Source organism: Anthonomus grandis, chromosome 7 (genome assembly GCF_022605725.1).
Source record: "Anthonomus grandis grandis chromosome 7, icAntGran1.3, whole genome shotgun sequence".
Lineage (NCBI taxonomy): Eukaryota > Metazoa > Arthropoda > Insecta > Coleoptera > Curculionidae > Anthonomus > Anthonomus grandis.
Window position 1 is genome coordinate 27,789,962 of NC_065552.1, and position 21,850 is coordinate 27,811,811.

The 21,850-nt window shown below is 33.2% G+C and overlaps 2 protein-coding genes across 2 annotated transcripts; one reads left to right on the forward strand and one right to left on the reverse strand.

The window, feature by feature from the left end:
* Positions 1 to 1,070: 1,070 nt before the first annotated feature.
* LOC126738865 (chromobox protein homolog 1-like) lies at positions 1,071 to 8,167 on the reverse strand. Its single transcript, XM_050444328.1, has 4 exons — positions 8,019 to 8,167; positions 7,617 to 7,811; positions 7,322 to 7,522; positions 1,071 to 1,534 (listed from the first exon to the last, which is right to left on the reverse strand). The coding sequence occupies exons 2-4, from the start codon at positions 7,792 to 7,794 to the stop codon at positions 1,371 to 1,373; spliced, it is 543 nt and encodes a 180-aa protein (XP_050300285.1). The 5' UTR covers positions 7,795 to 7,811; positions 8,019 to 8,167; the 3' UTR covers positions 1,071 to 1,370.
* A 6,830-nt stretch (positions 8,168 to 14,997) lies between these two features.
* On the forward strand, positions 14,998 to 18,455 carry LOC126738455 (translation machinery-associated protein 16 homolog). The gene is made up of 5 exons (XM_050443811.1): positions 14,998 to 15,128; positions 17,684 to 17,760; positions 17,816 to 17,964; positions 18,020 to 18,160; positions 18,216 to 18,455. Exons 1-5 carry the CDS (start codon positions 15,126 to 15,128, stop codon positions 18,428 to 18,430), a joined length of 585 nt encoding a protein of 194 aa, XP_050299768.1. The 5' UTR covers positions 14,998 to 15,125; the 3' UTR covers positions 18,431 to 18,455.
* The last annotated feature ends 3,395 nt before the right edge of the window (positions 18,456 to 21,850 follow it).

Consider the following 21,850-nt stretch of genomic DNA (forward strand, 5'->3'; position numbering starts at 1 on the left):
AAATCCTATATAGTTGTCCATTTTTCTATATAAGCCACAACGCTGCGTCTTTTACCATGGCTACCAAATTTCAGAAAAATGGTACGTTGCATTTTTAATATACGGCTAACGTACAATTGTTTGTCAACTACCCTGTATAAGGACAATGTCAAATCTAGAATGGAGTGCTGAGGTCACACGTGACAACCGACTCTGTACTTATTTTGCCAAAGCACTCTAAGATTTGCTTTTCACCCTTTAAGTATTCTGGAAACAATTTTGGCACACCAGTGACTCCAATCCGCAACAACTTACCCTCCCTATACAATATAAAAGCTCATTATTATTGAACCATTCCTCTCTGTGGGTTAGTAATTTACAATGTTTGTCAATAAATATTGTTCCAAATTGGGATTCTGCTTATTATTAAACAAAAACGAAAGTATAGTTTTTAAAAATCTGATTTAATTCTAAGGAAAGTTTATCTTATCTTAGAACTAATGCACAAGAAAGTATAAAATCACTTATTAATATGGCACACACTTGAAAATGTGTCATATTAAACTACTAAAAATAAAAACTTACATATTATTACACAGAAATAATTTTGTACAGCAGTTTAAATCTAATAAAGTCACCTTGAAGATTACATTCGAAGACAGAAATACCCATGATGAAATCGTGAAAATATAAAGAAAGTTTATATAGTTTTAACTAATTTGTGTAGAGTGAAGTCGAAAGATATAATCTGTAGTTACTGTTTGAAAAAAAAATCGCTTTAACCCGTAAGTTTTATTGGTTTTCCAAACTTCTTAGAAATAATTGGGAATACATGTGACTAAAGCAACCGGATTTAGTTCAGTACTTTTCTTGACATTTTAATATTCCATTAAGCTCTAATTTTTTTTTATCATATGCTATAGGTTAGAATGTATGTAAATTAATTTCAAGCTAAACAGCTATGAACTAACCTGAAAAAATAAGAAATTTTAATCGAGAAACTGCAAATGCCATGAGTTTTTTCTTGTTTTAAAAGTTTTATCAATCAAAAGAATTTACGATCAACAGCGATTTATCAAAAAACAGTTGAGTATATATATAACATTTATTCTGCAACTATTGGACTGTACTGTATGTCATAAGTCATTAAAAAATGTGCCTTTCTACCAAACAAAAAAAAATCTACACAACTTTTAACTAATAGAAAAGTAAACTTTTGACTTATCAACTCCAGATTTGTCAAATCAATAGTTTTATAAATATGATACACTGAATGTAGTTTTCATAATCGAACTTTAAAATCGACGGCATCGAAGAAAAATGTTTTACTCGTTTCGATGCCGTTTAATAAATGGAAAACTCAAGTATGAAAGTGAGATAATGTAGTAATTTTAATTTTCTTTATTTTCGCCAGTGGCTTGTGCAGGGGGGTGCCATCTGAGACGGCCCTCGTAAAACTTAATGACGATTTGGGGGCATTTTAGGTTTGCCTGTTTGGCGGGTACCAAATCGGCCTCGTCCGTTCCGTGCCATTTCATCAGGAACATTAACTGACCTGAAATTGAAATGAAGCTTAATTTAACTAAAATAATGTCAAAATATATTGCACAAACATTATGAGGCGTGCTTTTAAAGTAAGTACCGTTTTTATAGAAACTATATTTAAAAAAATACAGTACTTTCATTACAAAACAAACCGCCATCAATAATTTCTTTAAAAAAAAACACGGTAATTTAGATATACAGGGTGAAGTTTAATTTAAGTGTGATACATCATTTTAAAGAGCATACAATCTCCTATCTACTGCGACAATAATTAGTATTTCTAACAAGATGAAGCTCCCCCGCACTACGCTTTGACAGTTCGAGAGTGGCTTAATGCACCAGGGATTTGGCTTGGAACGCGTGGTGCAATTGAAAGGCCCGCACGGTCGCCAGACTTAACACTATTAGATTTTTTCCTTCGGGGGGTGATGTATCACACTATAGGATAGCCATTTGATAACATAGCCATAGCTGGCGGTTCTCATTTCACATATCAAAGTGAGGTGAGGAGGTGACTGACAGAACTTTGTCAAATATAAAATTCAACATCCCCCTGTATATCTAAATTGACCTGTTTTCTTTTTTTTAAGAAGTTATTAAGGGTGGTTTGTTTTGAAATTTTGAGATGAGAGCACTGTATATATTTATGTGACAGCATGGAAGGAACAATGTATACTTGTTTTGCTTTTATTTAAAAAACATGCCTCATATTATAGGCCATATTTAAACATGCTAATATTAGGCAAGTGTTAATTGCAGAGAGTCTTGGACCAAAAAATACTTCTATTTTTGATATGGGCTACAAAATAAAGGTAATAATTGCCCTAATTGGTCATAGTTTTTTTGGACACCATATAATCATTTCAAGTAAATAAAGGAACCTTTATTTGAAAGGAGTGAAGCAAAGTACCTGTAGAGGAATTCAACAGTACTAAAGCAAAAACTGTAAAATTTAAAATTTTGTCTGATACTGTATACATTTTGTCATAGTTGTAATCTTCCGGACTTAAATATATAAGTCACATTTGGGCTTCTCCACTTCTCTAACCTGCATTGTATAGGGTGTATATGGAAAGAAGTGTCTGTAAACATGGTTCATAAGATCCAGGGGCTTAAACTTAAGGGTGTAATTATTTTAATTACCTTGTAGTCAATTTTCTTCAAATTTATCAATGTTATTTTTACTGTTAATAACCTAGTTTGAGTCTATAATGAAATTATCCACAATTCAAGTGGCATATTACTCAAGATATGTAAACCTATAAAATTAAAACTTAATGTGTAAAAGTAATGTGTAAAATGGAAACTTAATAAAATAATGCAGCAATTTGCAATATTTTATGTCACAGGAGATACTTTTACTTATTCCTCTAGACTTGACTTAAACATTTAATAGAACCTGAAAATTTCAAAAAATAATGACAGAACATTGATTAAATTTTTAAAAAATTTTAATGGTAACTATGCATTTTTAAATAATCATCTACACAAACTTTTTTTTGAATGTTTTTCAATGAGGAACAAGTGTGTGAAATCTGGTTGAGTATTTTGGTACAAATTTACTTATACCCTGTAAGTACAAATACATTCTTAGCTTTTCAACATTTAGAAGTTTCCTGGGACAAAATTTAATTTTACAGAAATTAGAAGATTTTAAATGAAAAGGGATATAGGATGTACATCATAATAGCTTAGTACAAGGAAAAAGTATTCATGCCCTGTAGAACTGCATATAGCAACATTCTGCATGAGAATATTGGCTTGGGTATACACAGAAACAGATTATACCTTATTTATTTGAAATTGATTGCGCTATCCTGAAAAATAATAAAATAAAAGGTCCAGTATACCTGTAGAGACTGTTTTAATAATACTGCAGTCCCATCAGAATTATTATCTTTATTTTATGGAGAATGCCAATGTTACAAATGGAGATATTTAACATGTGGCACATTTTTTACATAAGTTCAATTAATTAAGGTGTACCTTGTATAGGGAGTCAAAATAAATAATTTATATATCAAATTGAATGGTGCACATTGACTTGTTTAAACAATTTAAATAAATCTATAGTTTCCTGATTTGCTTATAAATATATGCAATATATTCCAATACAAGCAAATCAACCCGTTAATAAGCAAATATTGTTAAGGGAAATTTAAAATAAAAATTATAAAGTTATTATGAGATAAATAGATTATCATATCAAAACTGATAACTTATATTTTTTACTGCTTGAGACAGATAAACTTTTAAAATCAATACCTGCTTAGATAAATATGTTATGACTTAAATGCTAATAAGAGTAGAAAGATAAAATGACTGCTAAATAATCAATGTATAATATAATGTAAAATAATTAATATTCTTTAGCCCCAAAAAGTTTCAATTTAGTTTCAGTTTCAATTAGTGCCCAACCATTGCATATTACTCCTGAGATAAATAATTTACCAATTCTCAGCTGATAAATAAAAAAAATTAAAATAAGTTAACATTAGTGGTTAATATGCCAACCATTCATTATGTCACAAGTAGTTAGAGAAGAAATAATAATTTCAAAAATTTTCATTCTTAATACTTATATTAGAATATTTCAAGCTTGCATAGTTATATGATGAGTGGCAATACTCATCCCGAAACGCGTCGGTATTCTTAAAATAAAGATTTTGAAATAAACAGGACCCTCCGTCTTTTTGCTTTGCATAATGGTACTTCACCCTGGAGAAATTTATGGTAATCTTAGAAATGCAAGTCCGGACAACCTACTCAGCAATACACAAAACTGTCTTATAAAAGAGGAAAAATTGAGGGACACATTTGGTTTAACTTGCAGTGTTTAAAGAAAGGAATCACATCAAATTATTTAGAACACAAGTTTAAGAAGAAAACGTATTTACCTTCCAGCTCATTACACAGTTTACAAAAGCTAAAACGACTAGCTCTAAAAGAAGAAAATAAAATATGGTTCTCCAAAAAGTCCTTACTAATTTTAAAAATAAATTTTATTTTGTCTTTGTTACACTCATTTACCCAATGTTGAAGTAAATGCTTTTAAAAATAACCTAGAACTTAAAGTTAGTAAATTTAAATCTAATCACTTTAAAAAATTAAATAAAAAATTAAGAACTTTGACTCAAGCAAAACAAGAACGACATACGGAAGATCAACGTAAATTTTCAGACCATGTTTTCCACCAAAAAGTTTTAAATTTATCTAACTGTCAATTTTCTCCTATAGAACTGAAATTCTTAGAAAACGGTCTTAGATATAGCCCAAAAATATGTTATGATGAAAAAAGTATTACTTCATTATTGGCTGACATAGAAGTGGATTTGGGTTATGATACGTTTGAATTAACAAATTCCATAAGAGGTTATTGTAGACAATTGATTAGCAAGATAGGCAAGTCAAATAAGAGACACACAAAAAAATGCAACAAAGATTCAAAAACACTTTTTTCAATTAAACGAAAGATTAAAACTCGTGACTTAATTTTGGGAAAAGCAGATAAGGGCAATTGTTTGGTTATTCTGGATAAAAAGGATTATCAAAATAAAGTATTAGATTTTATTTCATGTAGCAAAAATTTTGAGGAGTCAGTTATATAAACATCAAAATCTAACACCCAGAACTAAAACGGGAATTATACATTTATTGCGTGCGTGCCTTAATTTAGATTTCTTTAGGTTTAATGATAGATATTATAGAATGTTGGATGGTTTACCAATGGGTTCTGGTTTGTCTCCTCTACTGGCTGTTATCTTTATGTCAGATTTTAAAGAAAAACTATTTAACACACAATACAATCGTATCAACAAGATTTTAATATGGAGATGGTTTGTGGATGATATTTCTTTAATTTGGACAGGTTCCAAAGCAGAATTGCAGAAATTTCACGTTTTTCTCAACTCTTTAAATCCGAAAATTCAATTTACGGTCGAAATAGAGTGCAATAATAAATTAAATTTTTTAGATCTAACTATAAATAGATAAGTAAGAGCTTACAATACTCCATATATAGAAAACCAACACAAACCGACAATGTAATTCCTGCAAAATCAAACCATTTCTTTGGACATAAACTAGCAGCTTTTCACGCATTAATTGATAGACTCTTTACGATCCCTCTTTCACCTTTGGAATTCTTAAAAGATACAAAAAGTCTTTAATAGATAATTTGATTAGAAAAAAGTTCAATAAAATATTATTTCAGTCCCTCTCTGGTGAGCCCCTTGATCAAACCATCCATCCTTACCAACCTCCGAAATATGTAAAAATTTCCTTTATTGGTCCGATTTCTTTAAGAATAGGTAATTTACTTAGTCCTTAGACAACAATATAAAAATTGTGTAAAAGTCCTTTCAAAATATAAGAAATCTTTGTTTAAGATTAAAAGACTTTGTAAGCCCATTAGAAGGCAGTGGCATTTACCTCTTATCATGCAACTCTTGTCCAGCCAAATATGCTGGTCAAACCGGCAGAAATTTCAAAATAAGAATTAAAGAACATTTAAATTCTCAGAAGTCGCCTAATGATAAAAGATCTGCCTTTGGATTACAAGAGAAACAGGTCATTCATTTAATACAGATGACAATTTCAAAGTTTTCCACAACCTAAATAAAAGCAAAAAATTAAATATATTAGAAAATCTAGAAATAGCAAAACTAGAAATAAATACACAAGTTAACTGTCTGAACGAACCTATTAACGCCCACTACCGAGAAGCGGCCAAAATTGTAAATTTTAAGTAATTTCCACATTCCTATGAATTTACTATTTTTTAAAATGTTCTGTTAACCGCATTTAATCCTAAATGTCCCTGTTAGTAATAGTATTAAATAGAGTCATATAACTTGAGTCATATAACTGCTACATTGATAGGTTGAAAAAACTCAAAATAAATTTTTAAGGGTGGCGGCTTTTAGATGTTGTTACAGGAGACAGGAGTATTACTATCAGTGGGTCAGGGATAACCTGAACTTACCCACATTAGAGTCACAAAGAACATTACTTGACTTATGTTTTATGCATAAGGTTTTAAATGCTACTATAGATTGTCCCGAGTTATTGTCTCTTTTTAAACTTAGGGTGCCTTCCAGATTGAATAGACAATCAGAAATATTTTCAGTCCCATTCCATCATACCAATTATGGCATTAATGAGCCAATTACACGAATGGCTCGAAGTGCTAATGGTCTGTCAGGACAGATAAACTTTTTTGACTCTAGGATAACATCTTTTAAGGGGCAGTTAAAGAATATTATTTCATAGGGGCTTTAATTAATTAACTCATCTACACCTTTCACTGATTTATAGATAGTTTTGTATCTGAATATATATGTTTGTATGGGTATGCTATGTAACACTTTTGTAAATGGATTCTGTTAATAAATAAATAAATAAATAAATAAATAAATAAATAAATAAAATATCTGTGTATAATATAGTACCCATGTAAATTTTTTTTTATAAAAACAATTTGGGCATATATTCAAATACATGCTGTATTTTATAACAAATTTTTACTATTTAAAAAATGATGAAAATGTGAAAACAATCTAAACCTGTAAAAAAGATCAAAAGTAAGAAGTAATGTAATACAGAATTTTTTTTCCCAATAAACCATTATTTGCTTATTTAAAATAAATAAATATTTAAGCTTTACCCAATGCTCATGACTCATAAATTTACATGGAAACTGGGTGTATGAATTGTACTACAATTAATTTTGAATACATTTGTAACTTTGAACAATTAAGCTTATAAAACACTCAATATTTATCTAAAATATATTTACCAGGACTGTCTGTGGCACCAATAATAGTATCTGGTTCTAAGCCCCTGTCAAATCCAAGACATTTTTTTTCTTCTATTTTCTTAGGTTTCATGATTTTATTTTCCTTTTCCTGTGCACCTGTGCTCAATTTCCGTTTTTTTGATTCTGATTCCTTCTTTTTTGCTCTATCTGCTTCAAATGCTGCTATCAATCCGGGACAATCTTAAAAAAAAACAATCAAACTCAATTGCTAATTTAAATAAAGAGTTTAAGTGTGATATGAGGAGACTAAGGATTTTTGAAACTGAACTCATACCTAAGTTCTCTTCTGGTTCCCAAGTATTATCTTTATCATCATAGCCAATCCACTTTAAAAAGTACTCTTTTACTCCTTTCTCATTTATTCTGCTATCAATTATCTTTTCAACAACATATTCTTCAGTTACTGGAGCCTCGACTTCTGCTGGAGGAACTGGGCTGTTTCTTTTACTCATTTCAGTTATAGAATGTCCTAAAAATATAATTCAGATAACAGGCCAAATACTTTAAAGAAATATGGGTTGGTAAACCAAAACATATGCATTAGTTAATCTTTTCGCAAATAACATAAAATATACAATGGCAGATCTTGTAAAAACAAAAAGAAACTTGAAAATCTGGTAAGAGCTCCTAGGAGGGAACAAAAAAATAACCGCATTATGTTTAGAATTAAACTTACCAAAGGACCAAGGGTGAAATGTCTACCAAAGAATGAGAATAAGCAGTCAAATAAATCAAAGATAGAATATTTCCAATTGAAAAGTTTTTTCTTCAAAGCAATAAATCAATAAATAAGCCGAAACCCGACTCCAAACAATTCCCAAACAACGTGACATTTCTTTTTGACAATAATGACATTTGACATGTTACGCCTGATCCACACCATAATTTTAGTCGCGCAACTCTGATCTTTTGAGGCAACTAGTTGCGCAACACTTTATTTTTTTGGACGGCCAGTTTTCAATATTGTTTATTTTTATTTCAACATAATGTATGGGATCAGACTTTATGTGAAATTTGATTCAAATTATATGAGGCATTTTATCTGAAGAGATCACAGCATAAGAACACTATAGGTAGTCAGATGTTAAGAATGAAATTATGATGCAGCATTGCCAGAATTATCAAATTTTAGGGAAAATAATGGTACAAATCATATCTTGATATAAAGGTTTTTTTTAATTAAATTTTATTTATTAAGTGTTTGATTTTTAAAGAAGAAAAGTTGTGAATGTATATGTCCTATACAAATATAATAAATTTGAATTTAGCAAATAATGTTTATTTTTGTACAAATAAAACAATAAAATGGTATATAATGAAAACCAACAACATGTGTATATGTTATAGTGAAAGACCGAAATTCTCCTTTGGATTGGGTAACTTGAGTAAGATTGGATTAGGTTTGGTAAACACAATTATCTAAATGAAATCCCACTCAACATCATCATTCGGACTTTCATTGATTTTCGGATATTGACAGTATTATTTAATAAAAATGAACATGTTATTAAATTTTATACAGTGTGGTGGCTTTAACTGGAATAAGTTCAGTTAAAACTAATCAAATTTTATCTCGCAAAATTCCTGAGACCCGTCGATTTTTGTTTATTTTTTTTCACATTTCAAGATAGTTTTTGTATTTTTTCACCTACAGGGGGGGTCCAAATTAACCCAAACTTTGTGTTGGTAAATTTTTGGCGTGTTTGTTTATTTTATTGGTATCGAGACATTTCCTGACATTGTTGTAGTGTCACTGTTAAAGTGAATTTCAGCCAGTTGTTAAATAAGTTAACTTATATTGAAAAAATGCCTTATTTATCCGAATCCCACAAGATTGAAATCTTAATGATGATTGGTTATGGGGACAGAAGTCGTACTCAGCTAGAGGTTGTCCACTTATTCAGGCAGAAATATCCGGATCTGCTACCTATTAACCAAGGTACGGTTAGTAAAATCGAAAGCAGATTTCGAGAAGTTGGGCTCGTGAGGGATGTTTCAAGACAAAGGTCTTCTAAAATCGATGAAAACACCCAATTAAATGTATTGTTAGCGATGGAAGAAAATCCGGTAACTGCAGCTAGAAGAGTAGCTCGCGAACACTCTATTCATCATAAATCTGTGCTAAAAATTTTAAAAAGTGCAAACAAACGACCCTTTAAAATGCAACTCCTTCAAGAGTTATTGGAAGACGATCCAGATCGCAGAGTTCAGTTCTGTGAATTAATGATGAACGCCATTGACGAAAATCGCATATCTTCGGAGTGGATCCTTTTTTCTGATGAGACTACATTCACCCTAAATGGCCATGTTAATAAGCAGAACTATCGCTACTGGTCTAACGAGAACCTACACTGGGTAAGGGAAACTAATACACAATATCTCCAGAAAACTAATGTTTGGGCTGGCATAATTGACAGGCAAGTTATAGGGCCCATATTCTTCAATGTTTCTTTAACTTTTCTAAACATCATCATTCCGACTTTCATCGATTTTCGGATATTGACAGTAATATTTAATAAAAATGAACATGTTATTAAATTTTATATTATTATACATTAAAACATCGGTTCCTGAATCAATTTTTTTTTAATTTCGTCAGTAATTGATTATCAGACTGTAATTGATTATCGGAAAAGTCAAATAGAATAATAAACGTATTCAGCGTAAGAAATAATATTTCTTGAATATGCTTACGCTGAATACGTTTATTATTCTATTTGACTTTTCCGATAATCACAATTTTTTTATCCCAAATCTTTAATCAATAAATTTTCATCTAAAAGGCCACTAAATAACACGATTTTCTTTCATTATTTGTCTAAAAGACTTTCATTTTTAATGCCGTCATTTAAATTACTTATTTACTGACAATCAAGACAGCCTTCGCTGATCATCCACCAATTTTGTTTTATAATTCAGGATATTCAATTCATAACATTTAAGATTGAGGAGGTTTCTCCTTCGGTGAGCAATCATTTCATGTTTACATGAATACATTAATCATGTTTACATTAAACCAAAATCTATGATGTTGTCTAGAGGTAGGTATCCTAGAAGAATCGAAAATATAAATTATTTTCCATAAATGACTTCGGCAGGATCGCCAATCACTTCTTCATCGACGTTTTTGTCTGAATGACATTGAACCAATTTAAAAAAAATTGTAGTAATGGATTCTAATTTTGTATTAAAATATCCAGTAAAGGTCTAGTTTTCCTGTTGTAGCAACTTTTCTGAAAATCGGGCCTAAAATTTGGGTTGGGTTAATAATTCCAGGTACGATTAAAATGCGTTAATGTCAAAAATAATTTTTTTGTTCATTAGTTTCGCTACTCCGCCATCAAAATATTTTTTTCGGAAAATTGCCCACATTTTAAGCATTTACTCATAATTTTAGGTACGATAACACATAAGAACACTCAATATGTAAATATTTTTAACAACTTAGACAAAATTAGTCAAAAATGCACGTATGCATTTTTGATATAATTTTGCATGTTTTGCTTTCCTGCTGTAATTTTACATGTATTGTATGCAATTCAGACTCATAATTTTTTTCATCTAATTTTATATCGTCTTTAAACATATCTTTAATAGGTTTTTACCAGTTTTTAAAACCAGCTTCATTTTACCATTTTATTTTTTATTTTTAAGGCCTATTATCGCGTCTTAATATTTTTTTAAAGCATTTTCGATTACGATCCTATTCACTGTGTCTGATTAAAACGACTCAAATGCATTTCACGATGAACTTGTTATTACACCAATTACTAAGTAGTAACTAACAAGGCAAAACTGCAGCGAAAAAGTAAAATTGCATCAACACCAGTGGCGAAGCGTACGAGTAGACAAGGTAGACACTGTCTACCCAAATTTATCCAGTTATTTGTCAATAATTTATCACTTAATTATTTCATGTAATTGTTGAATTAAAATTTAAAAAATATAACTCAGAACGTAGTTGCTCTCCTTACTATTATTATATCTAAACATTTCAATATATTCAAACTTCACAGCGCGTTTTGCCTGCCGCGCCGATTTAAATAAAAATGCAGGGCTGAGCCTCAGGAAGACACATTGATATTTGTCTTTCGAAATTCGGAGCATCTAATTGAACCAAATACGCATCAAGCAGGTAACAGAGGTCCGGCCGCATCAGCATTCAGCCTATTACGTCTGCGAAATTTACTCGCGGGAAAGACATTCGAGCTTTTGTCTATCGAAGTCGACCAGCTATTTTATTATGCCGTTGAGGGTTATTGTTTACGGACTATCAAGTGGACAATATTTATGCTGATTACTTAAAAGCTTTTGATAAAGTCAACAATTTCTTGCTTCTAAGCAAATTGGAATGTTTAGGTATTAGAAGGCATGCTCTGAACTGGGAGTTTCTTGATTGGTGTATCTGTTTTCCTCCCTATTAGACCGTTCTTACTTTTAACACTTGAAGTTGCGGGGTTACGCTATTAATAAAAAATAACCGAGCATTTGCCAGATAAACTAAATGCAATTTTTACTCCAATTGGTCTAAGTAATGTTACCACTTTAAAATGTAGAGGTTGGTTAACTCTTATAGCAAATTCATCAGATTTAAGCACTGAATTACAAGATGATGGTTTTTGTAAAATAAAAAGTGAATTAGTTTCTGCCAAAGTGCTGATAACTCTTACTTGTCTGTAATACTAACATGCGATGGAAGTTCTTATGCTGTTGAGGCTCATTTCGCATGTTTATCTTCATGATGAGGTGCACTCTATAGTATATGCTTCTCGCACCTTATCAGATCCCGAAAAGCTTTATAGTCAGCTTGACACCCAGAAGGAGAGGAATAATTTCTTGTTTAAAAAATTCCATGTTTATCTTTTTGGATTTTTTTTTGTTCTGCGTTAGTAAAGCTCTTGTAACAAATTTTTCATCAAAAAGACGGATTTTCAATTATGCCTCAAGTAGATGGAACATTATTTTAACTCCCTATTATCACGAAATTCAATTAATAATTTGAATTGAATTGACGAAACAGTGGGCTGCTAAGGCAGTTGTGCATATAGGTCTCCTGATGGATCCGTCATGCGCCACCGGGGGTTACCAGAGCCCAACGGCCTTAGAGAAACCGATAAGGCTCTCTGGTCTGAAGGACTTAAAGTCGCTGGGTATACTGAAAGTGTTACCCAAGTATTTGAACCTGGCGCGCGTGAGTGCTGGGCACTCCCCGACTACATGGTCATCCTCCTCACATCACCATCGGCATTCCGGGTTGTCCGCAATACCGATAGTATGGAGATGGCTTCTTAAGTGCCAGTGACCGGTTAAAAGACCTGTCACTAGCCGAATTTCGCGTCTTTTTAGGCGTAGTAGATTTTCGGTGAGACAGGCAGAGGGCCCACCTATGTGCGCTTTGGCCTGTCTCATACCAGGGGACTCCGTCCATCTTCGGTGGGTCCACTAGTCCAGCAGACCCTTCATTGACGCGACCGCAACGCATTTGGCGATAGCAACTATGGGTTCCGGCCCCGTTGGCACATTCGCGGATCCCAGTCTGGCAAGAGAGTCCGCTTCCTCGTTACCTGCATGTATCCAGACGAGCTGGACCCTGCATCAAACCTGTACCAGTTTTTTCAGGACTTTTATGCACTCTAGTACAAGCTTGGAGCTTACCTTTGCGGCCGTGGATTTGCCCGCTTGATAGGCGTATTGGTGCACATGCAGTGGTTTGTTGACCAGGATGCTTTCCTTAAGGTATCGATCAATCAGCCTCTCCATCGCCTTCACCATAAAACTGGTAAGGCTGATAGGTCGGTACGATTTGGGATCTGTAAAATCGCTTTTTTCGGGTTTCGGAATGAAGACGACTTTCACTTGACGCCATAACTTTGGGACGTAGCCCTGAGCAAGCGACGACCTAAATAGTCTGACTAGTCTGACTATGTGTGGGGTTAGTACTTCTAACCCGTTTTGCAAAAGGCATGGATATAATCCATCCATGCCCGGAGATTTGAAGGGGGGGAATGTCTTGATTGCCCATTTCACCCTCTCGTATTATTCCTCTAGCAGTCTCGAACTATAAGCGAATCGGAGTCCGAGAACAGCTAGGAGGATCGTGAGATGAGTTGGACTCTGGGAAGTGAGTGCGCAGCATGACCTCCAGTGACTCCCGCTCATTGGTAGTAAAGCCGCCATCTGGAAGTGAGAGCGACCCCAATTTAGTTCCAGGTTCCTTGGACAGTGCTTTGCACAGTCGTGCTGCGGATTGTGTGTTTTCAACGTCATCGCAGAACCGCCTCCAGCACTGTCTTTTGGAGTCCCTGAGTGTCTTTTTGTATTGCCTTTGAGCTTTGGAACGCATCCCAGTCAGTGCCAAGCTTAGTGCGCTCAGCCCTGCGAAGGAGCCGACGCGTAGTGTCACGGTGCTTTTCCGTGTTCCTGTTCCACCAGGCATTCTTGGTATTGGCGGGTCTCCGTCTGAGGGGATAGCTGCCCTCGAATGCCGCGACTATTGCACGAGTCAGGTTGACAGTCCCGATCTCTGTGTCAGCCGGAAGTGTGTACCTTGCCGGCATGTCCGCAAAACTACCGACTAGTTCCTCTCGAAAGTGGTCCCAGTCAGTGCACCTTGGGTTTCTGTAGGCTGGGGTATCGCACCGAGCCTGCTTCTTTAATTCAAAAAGAATGTGCCTGTGGTTCGACATTGTGATCTCAAGAGACACTCTCCATGAGCTGAAAAGGTTCACACTACTAGGTGAACAGATAGTAAGGTCAATAATTGATTGACGCCTATTGCAGTAGAAAGTTGGGACACTGCCTCGGTTGAGTAGTTCTAGGCCATTTGAGCACAAGAAGTCAACCAGGGAGCGGCCCCTTGGGTTCTCATCTCCGCATCCCCAAAGGCCGTGATGTGAATTCGAATCGCAGCCCATGAGAAGTGGGAGACCCAAGTCTTCACAGTATTTGACCATCGCAGTGACGGCCGGGGGGGTGATTCAATTTCGATGGGAAAGTAGGCAGAGCAGACTACCAGATCCTTTCCCGTATCCATTGACAGTTTGACGGCTACTAGGTCCCTTGTAGAGAGACTCCCTGAGAGGAGAAAGCACCGCACATTCCTAATAAGGATGATTGCGCGGGGATTCTCACAAGGTACATGTTTATGTATTGTGCCGCCAGTTAAACCCAGGCCTTTAACAGAGCCCTGGTAAGTTCAGAGCTCCTGTAATAAGGCGACGTCGATATGAAGCTCAGGGTCAACTCAACTTCAATTAATAAAGACAGAGAAAAATATTGCAGATGCCTTATCCTAATTGCCTCTTGAAATAAAAAAATAACAAGTAAGATAATTAGCTGGTTTAGCAACCAACTAAATGGTTTTAATTAAAGCGTAATAATTGCGAGTCTTTAATGTAATTGTTAAAATTTTAAATTATTACACTGGTAAAAGTATGTATTGTTTTAAGTACCTGCTAATTCCTTCAAATTTTAAATAATATTTTGACGCTATTTTGATCAATTGAATTTTTAATGTACAATTCTTCATATGTGCCAGCAATTGGAAATTTCGCAGCCCTCTTGCCATGCGTTTGCTAGTGACAATCGCATACGCTATCGCAATTCGCTTCATGTAAAGACGCATATTAATTACTGCACATTGTCAAGGTTAATATGACAAATAGGTAAAGATTTGTGTCAAATGACACGTGTAAAAGTAAGGTTAGGTGAAAAAAAAATCACACAAATATTACTGCGATTCCCAGATGAGATTACCCAAATTGCTTAAATACCGATAAACAGGATGGTAAAAAATTAATTAATATTAATTATCAAAAGAATTATGTCCTACATGTGTTTATGTCTTGTCGTTTATGCGTTTTTACTTAGGCGGTGCCATTATTTTAGGAAAACAATTCAACAATTCACATCTATTTTGCCTATGGGATTCTAATATGTTATATGAGAGAATTTAGTTGTCTGGGCTCTCTTAGTACCCATTGATACACAATAAATAATTAACTGTATGTATCATGCCAAATTGAATTAAAGTATATCATATATTTTTTGTAATATGTCATTCCCAATATCACTACCAGAGATACAACTTCTATACCTACAATGTTCCCTACTCTTTTGTCAAAAACTTTTTGAGAACTTCATGGCACTGAAGATAATGTATTTCCTTGAGAGTAATGAATGCTTTGCTGAAGCTCAATATTGGTTTCGAACTGGTAGGAACACTACTTTGGATGTTTTAAATCTTACTTAGGGAAAGCATTAGACTGTGTGCCCATGATGTTCTGTTTAGTAAACTGCCATACTACAACTTTAATTATTATAGTATTGGACTTATGGATTTATATCTAAGAAACAGATCCCAGCAGACTGTTAAGAGTGAATGGGGTCTGCTAAGCTGAAAGATTTCTAAACATAGGACTGACTCAAAGATTTATTCTGGACCCAATCTTATTTTAATTCATCAGTGATCTTCCTTTAAACAGACAGTAGGAAAATTATACCCTTTTTGCAGATGATACCACAGTCTCATTGTCAGTGGGATTAGTTTATCAGGTGACTATAGGCCATGAGGATAGGCAGCTGATCATGAATGAGGCAGAAACAGAGAAAGTTGTTTTTTCTCTCATACACTCTGGAAATGTAAAAATTGGAAAGAGTGTTCTACATTGAAATGGGAATAAGCCAGATTTTTGCTAAAGTTAAAGGGGCTTTTTTTTGTTCTCCACAACCTTCCATAGTGACTTATCACTCTATATTTCATTATGCTCTTAGGTATGGGGTTTTATTTTAGGATCCAGACTTTTTGGGCTTCAGAGAATGGGTATCAGGCTGATGGCTGGCTTGAGATTCAGGGAGATGGATTGGATTCTATTGTTTCTAAATTCATACATTCAAATGTTTTGATCTAGGAGTCAGTATAGTTATCTTGATATGTTGCAGTCTTAGAACAGACCTTGCAAAGCAACCTCAGATATTAGCTTAAGTTTCAGATATATTGAGTTAAATGCAAACTTTTTAAAAACCAGATAATCAAGGTGGAATAAAAATATGTCATTAATGCTAGGAACTTTGAATATGTGGGTTTTAATCTTATCAAACTCAAAAAATGATTTATTGTCAATATAAACAAAAAAGTTGTAGACAAAGCCAAAACAATATAAGTTACAAAACATTAGAATAAGTTACAAAAAAGCTAAGACTAAAATGTAAAAAATATTAAATAAGTCATTGAAAATTTCCCTTAAACCAGTAAGTTGTAGTAATCTTTACTAGCAATAATTTTTTTTGTTTTCATATGTAGGCTTTTTTCAGCCTTAAGTCTTCTTATTTCTAGTGGAAGATTATTAAATAACTTTTAGCCTCCATGTACAGTAGAGCCACATATAAGTTCAGCTTGAGGAGTTGGTGGTAATTTTGTTGAGTGTTTTACTGATTACCTAATCCTAGTTCATGTTATTATTTTCTAAAAACCAAACAAACTGTTTCCAGACTAAAAAGACAACACATAGTTAAATTATTATGAGTCAGGAACAGGGCAACAAGTCATGGAGCTTAGCTCCACAAAGATATGTAATGGCCTTTTTCTACAAAACTTATACTGAATTAAAAAGGTAATTTGAGCATGAACCCCAAGCAAATTCCATATCAAAGATGGGACTCAATAATTGCAAAATATGCATATCTGGCAATGGAAAACTAGATTGGTGGCAATAACTCAGAGGGCATAATAGCCAGATGAAACTTTCTTGCATATGTTTGCAATATGGTTTTTAAATTGAAGATTTGTTTATTGAAACACCCAAAAACACTAAAGGATGGCATGGTGATGGGTCATTGTTCAAATAAATACCATTTTTATTACATTTAAAATTAAAGATATTGGTTTTAAAATTTAAACATTGAATGCCAAACAATTTGCGTCACACCAGTCTTTTATTCTCAACTAATGTATTCTTATATAAGCCTCCATTTGAGTGAGATCTGAGTCATGCCAGAGGATATCTGTAATTGTAAAAGATCATTTACATAAATGAGGGAAAAGAAGAGAACCAAGTCAATGCAGCATACCTACATTTACATTAAGTTTCTCAGAGGTATCACTAGTAAACTTAACTGCCTGAACACAATCCAAAAGATAAGGACTACAGCATACAGCTCTAATTGTGCCTAAAGCAATCATGATAAGTTTTCATGAACATTGTTTATTTCTACAACAGACCCAATAATCAAAAGTAAACATTTCAAGTCCATGCACATTTATTGTAAATTTAATATTTTTTTGGAATTAAAGATATTCCTAGTTGTACAATATTTTTTGTAAATCAAATAATATACTTTCAGCCAAAAATCAAACAGTTAGAAAAACTAAAACACCCAAACAGTAGGAAAACAAAAGCTCTGGCCAAGCAGTTAAAAAGGTAAAAGACTCAATTGTTCCCACTTACTGAATGTATAAATTTTTTTTATTTTTAGGAAAAGTACAAAAGATAAATCCAAACTAGGCACTCAAATAAAACAAAACCTTTTGGGAGAAAAATGCATTTGGTTTCGAGACAATTTAAATAGTGATGCTAAGACCTGTTCACCATCAGAGGTCAAAACATTAATATTAAAATATTTAGGTTAATTTTAATGTACTTATCAGACAGGGTTTATTATAATAATAATGTATTTCAGGTCGTTTTGATGAAGAACTGGAGCAAATCAAATTAAAACACTCTATAGGTCAGAGAAAAAATAGGCAACATGCCAGTCGGGAAGACATTATTAATATGACATTAAAGAGGGAGAAAGAAGAGTTTAAAACATGCGGGATTGGTAAGAAATATTTGCGTACTCAAATAAAAGTAATATTTTAATTTTTTTAAAATAGAGATTCCTGATTTGCTTAATGCCAGTCAGTTAAATATGTTAAAAACCTGGAATGGAGAGTTGAGATTTTTGCAAAATTTCAAATTGAGGAGGTTCAGTTTACAGCATTTGAAAGAAGAGAATGAAAAAATTGGGAACAATGTGGAAAAGGTAAAGCAAGAAAAACAAGAAATTAGTATAGGTGATAAATCAGTTACAATGGATATCGACAGTTGATAAATAAAATAGTTTGAAATATAAACTTGTTTAGATACCTCAAAACATTTCCTGAATCTAGTTAGTCTTTAAATTTCTTGTTGGATTTTTATCTTTTTTAAGTTGCTAATATAAAGAAATAACAAATTTAATAAGGTGGAATCTGTTCTTAAGATTTTAAAAATTAATCTTAAGTAAATAAGGAAAATATTTCAAAACACACATTTCGGCGGTGTTAGCTAGTAGCAACACACTTTTCATTTAATAAAAGCTATTAAATGTTTTGAGATCAAACGATTTTTGTAACTCTGGTAAGGGATAAGAAAGAATAGTTAAGCAAAGTTGAAGTATTGCAATTCATGTATTAGTGTCAAAAGTACAAAATACTTATATACAATTTATCATATTAAATTAAAACATACCTGAAGAAGAATAACGCCAAAAGTGTTTTAGGAAAAGTTAAAACTTAAATTGAAGAATTTGCCATTAATAAAATACTTACAAAATTTGTCACTGAGTTTCAGTATTGAATACACATATGTTTAATTGACAATCATTTTTTGATCTAAAGCATAATCTAAGAGAGGCAGAAAATTGTGTAACCTAAGTCCAACAAAACAAAGGTGTCTTTGTCTGCATGGCTGAACAGTTTGCAGGAGATTTAGCGCAGAGTATTTCTAGTACTAACCTAATTAATTGTTGCTTGTATTTGTAATCGTTGCAACATGAATCGAATTGCTGCAAATATGTATGTAGAGTTGATCCAAAGTAATATACATTCATTCATTCTATAGTTTAGTTGAATTAGAGTTGATAAAGAAGTCTATAGCGGATGTGGTAAACATGCTACTACGTGAACGGTGGATGCTACCACCCACGAATTGCCACTTCTAGTATAATGCCGAGTGTCCCAATTTATTAGATTGTATGTAACTAAGGAATGAAAATATCCAAAATAAGCTGTGTGAAGTGTGAAGAGACTTACAGGTATTAACCGAGACAAAGGGAAGGGCGAGAAAAAAGCTTGGAGTCAAGCATTTAAGTCATCTATTAGAAGTCGCCTAGTCTCCTAGAGAAGTCGAAGTTTATATATTATATGAATGGGTTATATATTATCATACAGATAAAAGAAGCATCCGGATGAAACATGGGCAGGCCATTAGCATACATCACAAATGGAAATGTTTTAATAGCAAATCCTTGAGCAACGTCATGCTGAAGGTGACGCGTGTGCTAGACTCTAGCGCACGTCAAAATAACGTTAATATCTAGAAGGATAATTGACCTGATTATTATGAATTTATCGTTATCATCTTTGATTTTATTTCCATCTGGTATTTATTACGATCCCTAATTAGGGTTGCTTAACTTAATGGTGTTTTAATCACTGCCTTAAGAGGGCGGTCTACCTGCGTAAAACGGGGTTAGCTCCTGTACCAAGACAAAAAAAGTTAGACAGCTCAAATTTTGTGTAGGTTTTAGTTTATTGGATTATCTAGGCGGGATGCTATCTAAAATGTTGAAAATCAAAAAAACCAGTGTTGAGAATTTTTATTTTTTATTAAAACAATGTAAAATTGACCATCCCCTGTTCCTTAAATCTAATAAAACATAACCCACGAAATATATATGTTGTAAACATTTTTGAAACCATTTCTTTTAAAACCTAACCCAAAAAATTATAATAATTTTGGCTAAAAATTGGGTCTCCATAGGTTTCGATAAACGGGTAGTGCTAAGTAGTCTTGATTTTGTTCTAAGTGATATTCGCAATTATTATTATTTTCCTTTATTTTATAAGTGCATTGTGTTTTGTACTTTCGTGATTGTGTACTTTCGTCGTTTAAAAATTTTCGTTATGGGTCGTAATAAAGGAAACGTTGTGGATAAAAAACATTTAGGTTTAGCTACTTTTCGTAAAAGTAAAAAACGTGTTTCAAAAAACGTCTGGTAAGTACAATGCTGTTTTTTGTAATTAATAAGTGTACAAGGTGTCCCAAATTTATGGGCCAACATTGGAGAATTCGGGAATCGTCGAACTGATACATAACTGGTGAAATATGGACAAAAGTTGGGGTTTTAAAACAAAGTACAAAGCAATCTTTTATAAGTTTGAATAAAACTCCAAAGTAGCAGTATTTAATATTTAATTAAAATTTTATAGTATGTAAATGTTAAAATTATGGTTTACATCTACCTTCAACAAAACCCGTTTCGCTCTTTTACGAGCATCTTTTTGTATCACTGTCAGTTTCTTTTCTTTAATTTTCCATATTGTTAATTTGTATATGGTCTAGAGAGGCTCGTAATAAGAGCGAAATATGTAACCGATTTTATTTATTATACAATTTTAAAGTTATTTGAGACCGGTGACTTGGAGTTTTATACAGTTTTCGTGTTTTTTGGTAGACGGCGCTCGTTGCGTTAGTTTTCATAATATGTGAATGACTTAAATTTACTAGATTTTTAGCAATGCAATTAATACCTAAGATTATTTTTAAAAAAATATTACGACTTTTGTTAATTCTTATATCTGCCGTATTTTAAAAAGAAGATACTCATTATTTTTTAACATATTTACAGATTTTACATTTAGTTCATTTAAATTATTTATAGGACTATCATAAACAATTGATATCAAATATCCCCAAATACAGAAGTCCATGGGGTTTAAGTCTGGACCACGCGCAGGCCAAAGCAAAGGTCCTCCATGTTGCAGTATATCAAAAAATGTTTCACCGTAATATATGTAGCGCCATCTATACATTTATATGTACATGTGCCCATGACATCACTTTTGTTGTTTGCACGGTTGTCGACCTCCTAACTTTATGTATTAAAGAAGTTGTTAGTAGTACGTATTAAAACTCTAAACCAGAAGCGTTGCTTTTATTTTGCTATTCCCAAATCCACAAATTTCAACACTCCACGGCCAATCCAACGTTCGGGATATTGTTCGTCAAGATAATTGCGTACCTGTCAGTGGCGAAGCGTACGAGTAGACAAGGTAGACACTGTCTACCCAAAATTATCCAGTTATTTGTCATTAATTTATCACGTAATTGTTGAATTAAAATTTAAAAAAAATAACACAGAACGTAGTTGCTATCCTTACTATTATTATATAGTATCTAAACATGATTAATCCGAAGGCGCACCCCGCCTGCCGCACCGATTAAGATAAAAATACAGTGCTGACACCCAATTAATGTATACGAGCCCCAGAAAGACACATTGATATTTGTCTTCCGAAATTTGGAGCATATCGAACCAAATACGCATCGAGCAGGCTACAGAGGTCCGGCCGCATTCAGCCTATTACGTATGCAAAAATTATTCGCGGGGAAGACATTCGAGCTTTTGTCTATCGAAGTCGACCAGCTATTTTATTATGCTGTTGAGGGTTATTGTTTATGGACACGCTTGATCTGGTCAGCCGCA

Excerpts from the sequence above, each read along its gene's own strand:
- LOC126738865 (XM_050444328.1), bottom strand. The coding sequence starts at position 7,794 with ATGAGTAAAAGAAACAGCCCAGTTCCTCCAGCAGAAGTCGAGGCTCCA. Across the intron at positions 7,523-7,616 it reads GGAACCAGAAGAGAACTTAG|ATTGTCCCGGATTGATAGCA; the intron begins GTATGAGTTCAG and ends TTTTTTTTTAAG. Across the intron at positions 1,535-7,321 it reads TGGTGCCACAGACAGTCCTG|GTCAGTTAATGTTCCTGATG; the intron begins GTAAATATATTT and ends TTTCAATTTCAG.
- LOC126738455 (XM_050443811.1), top strand. Across the intron at positions 17,965-18,019 it reads ATTAATATTAAAATATTTAG|GTCGTTTTGATGAAGAACTG; the intron begins GTTAATTTTAAT and ends AATGTATTTCAG. Across the intron at positions 18,161-18,215 it reads GTTTAAAACATGCGGGATTG|AGATTCCTGATTTGCTTAAT; the intron begins GTAAGAAATATT and ends TTTTTAAAATAG.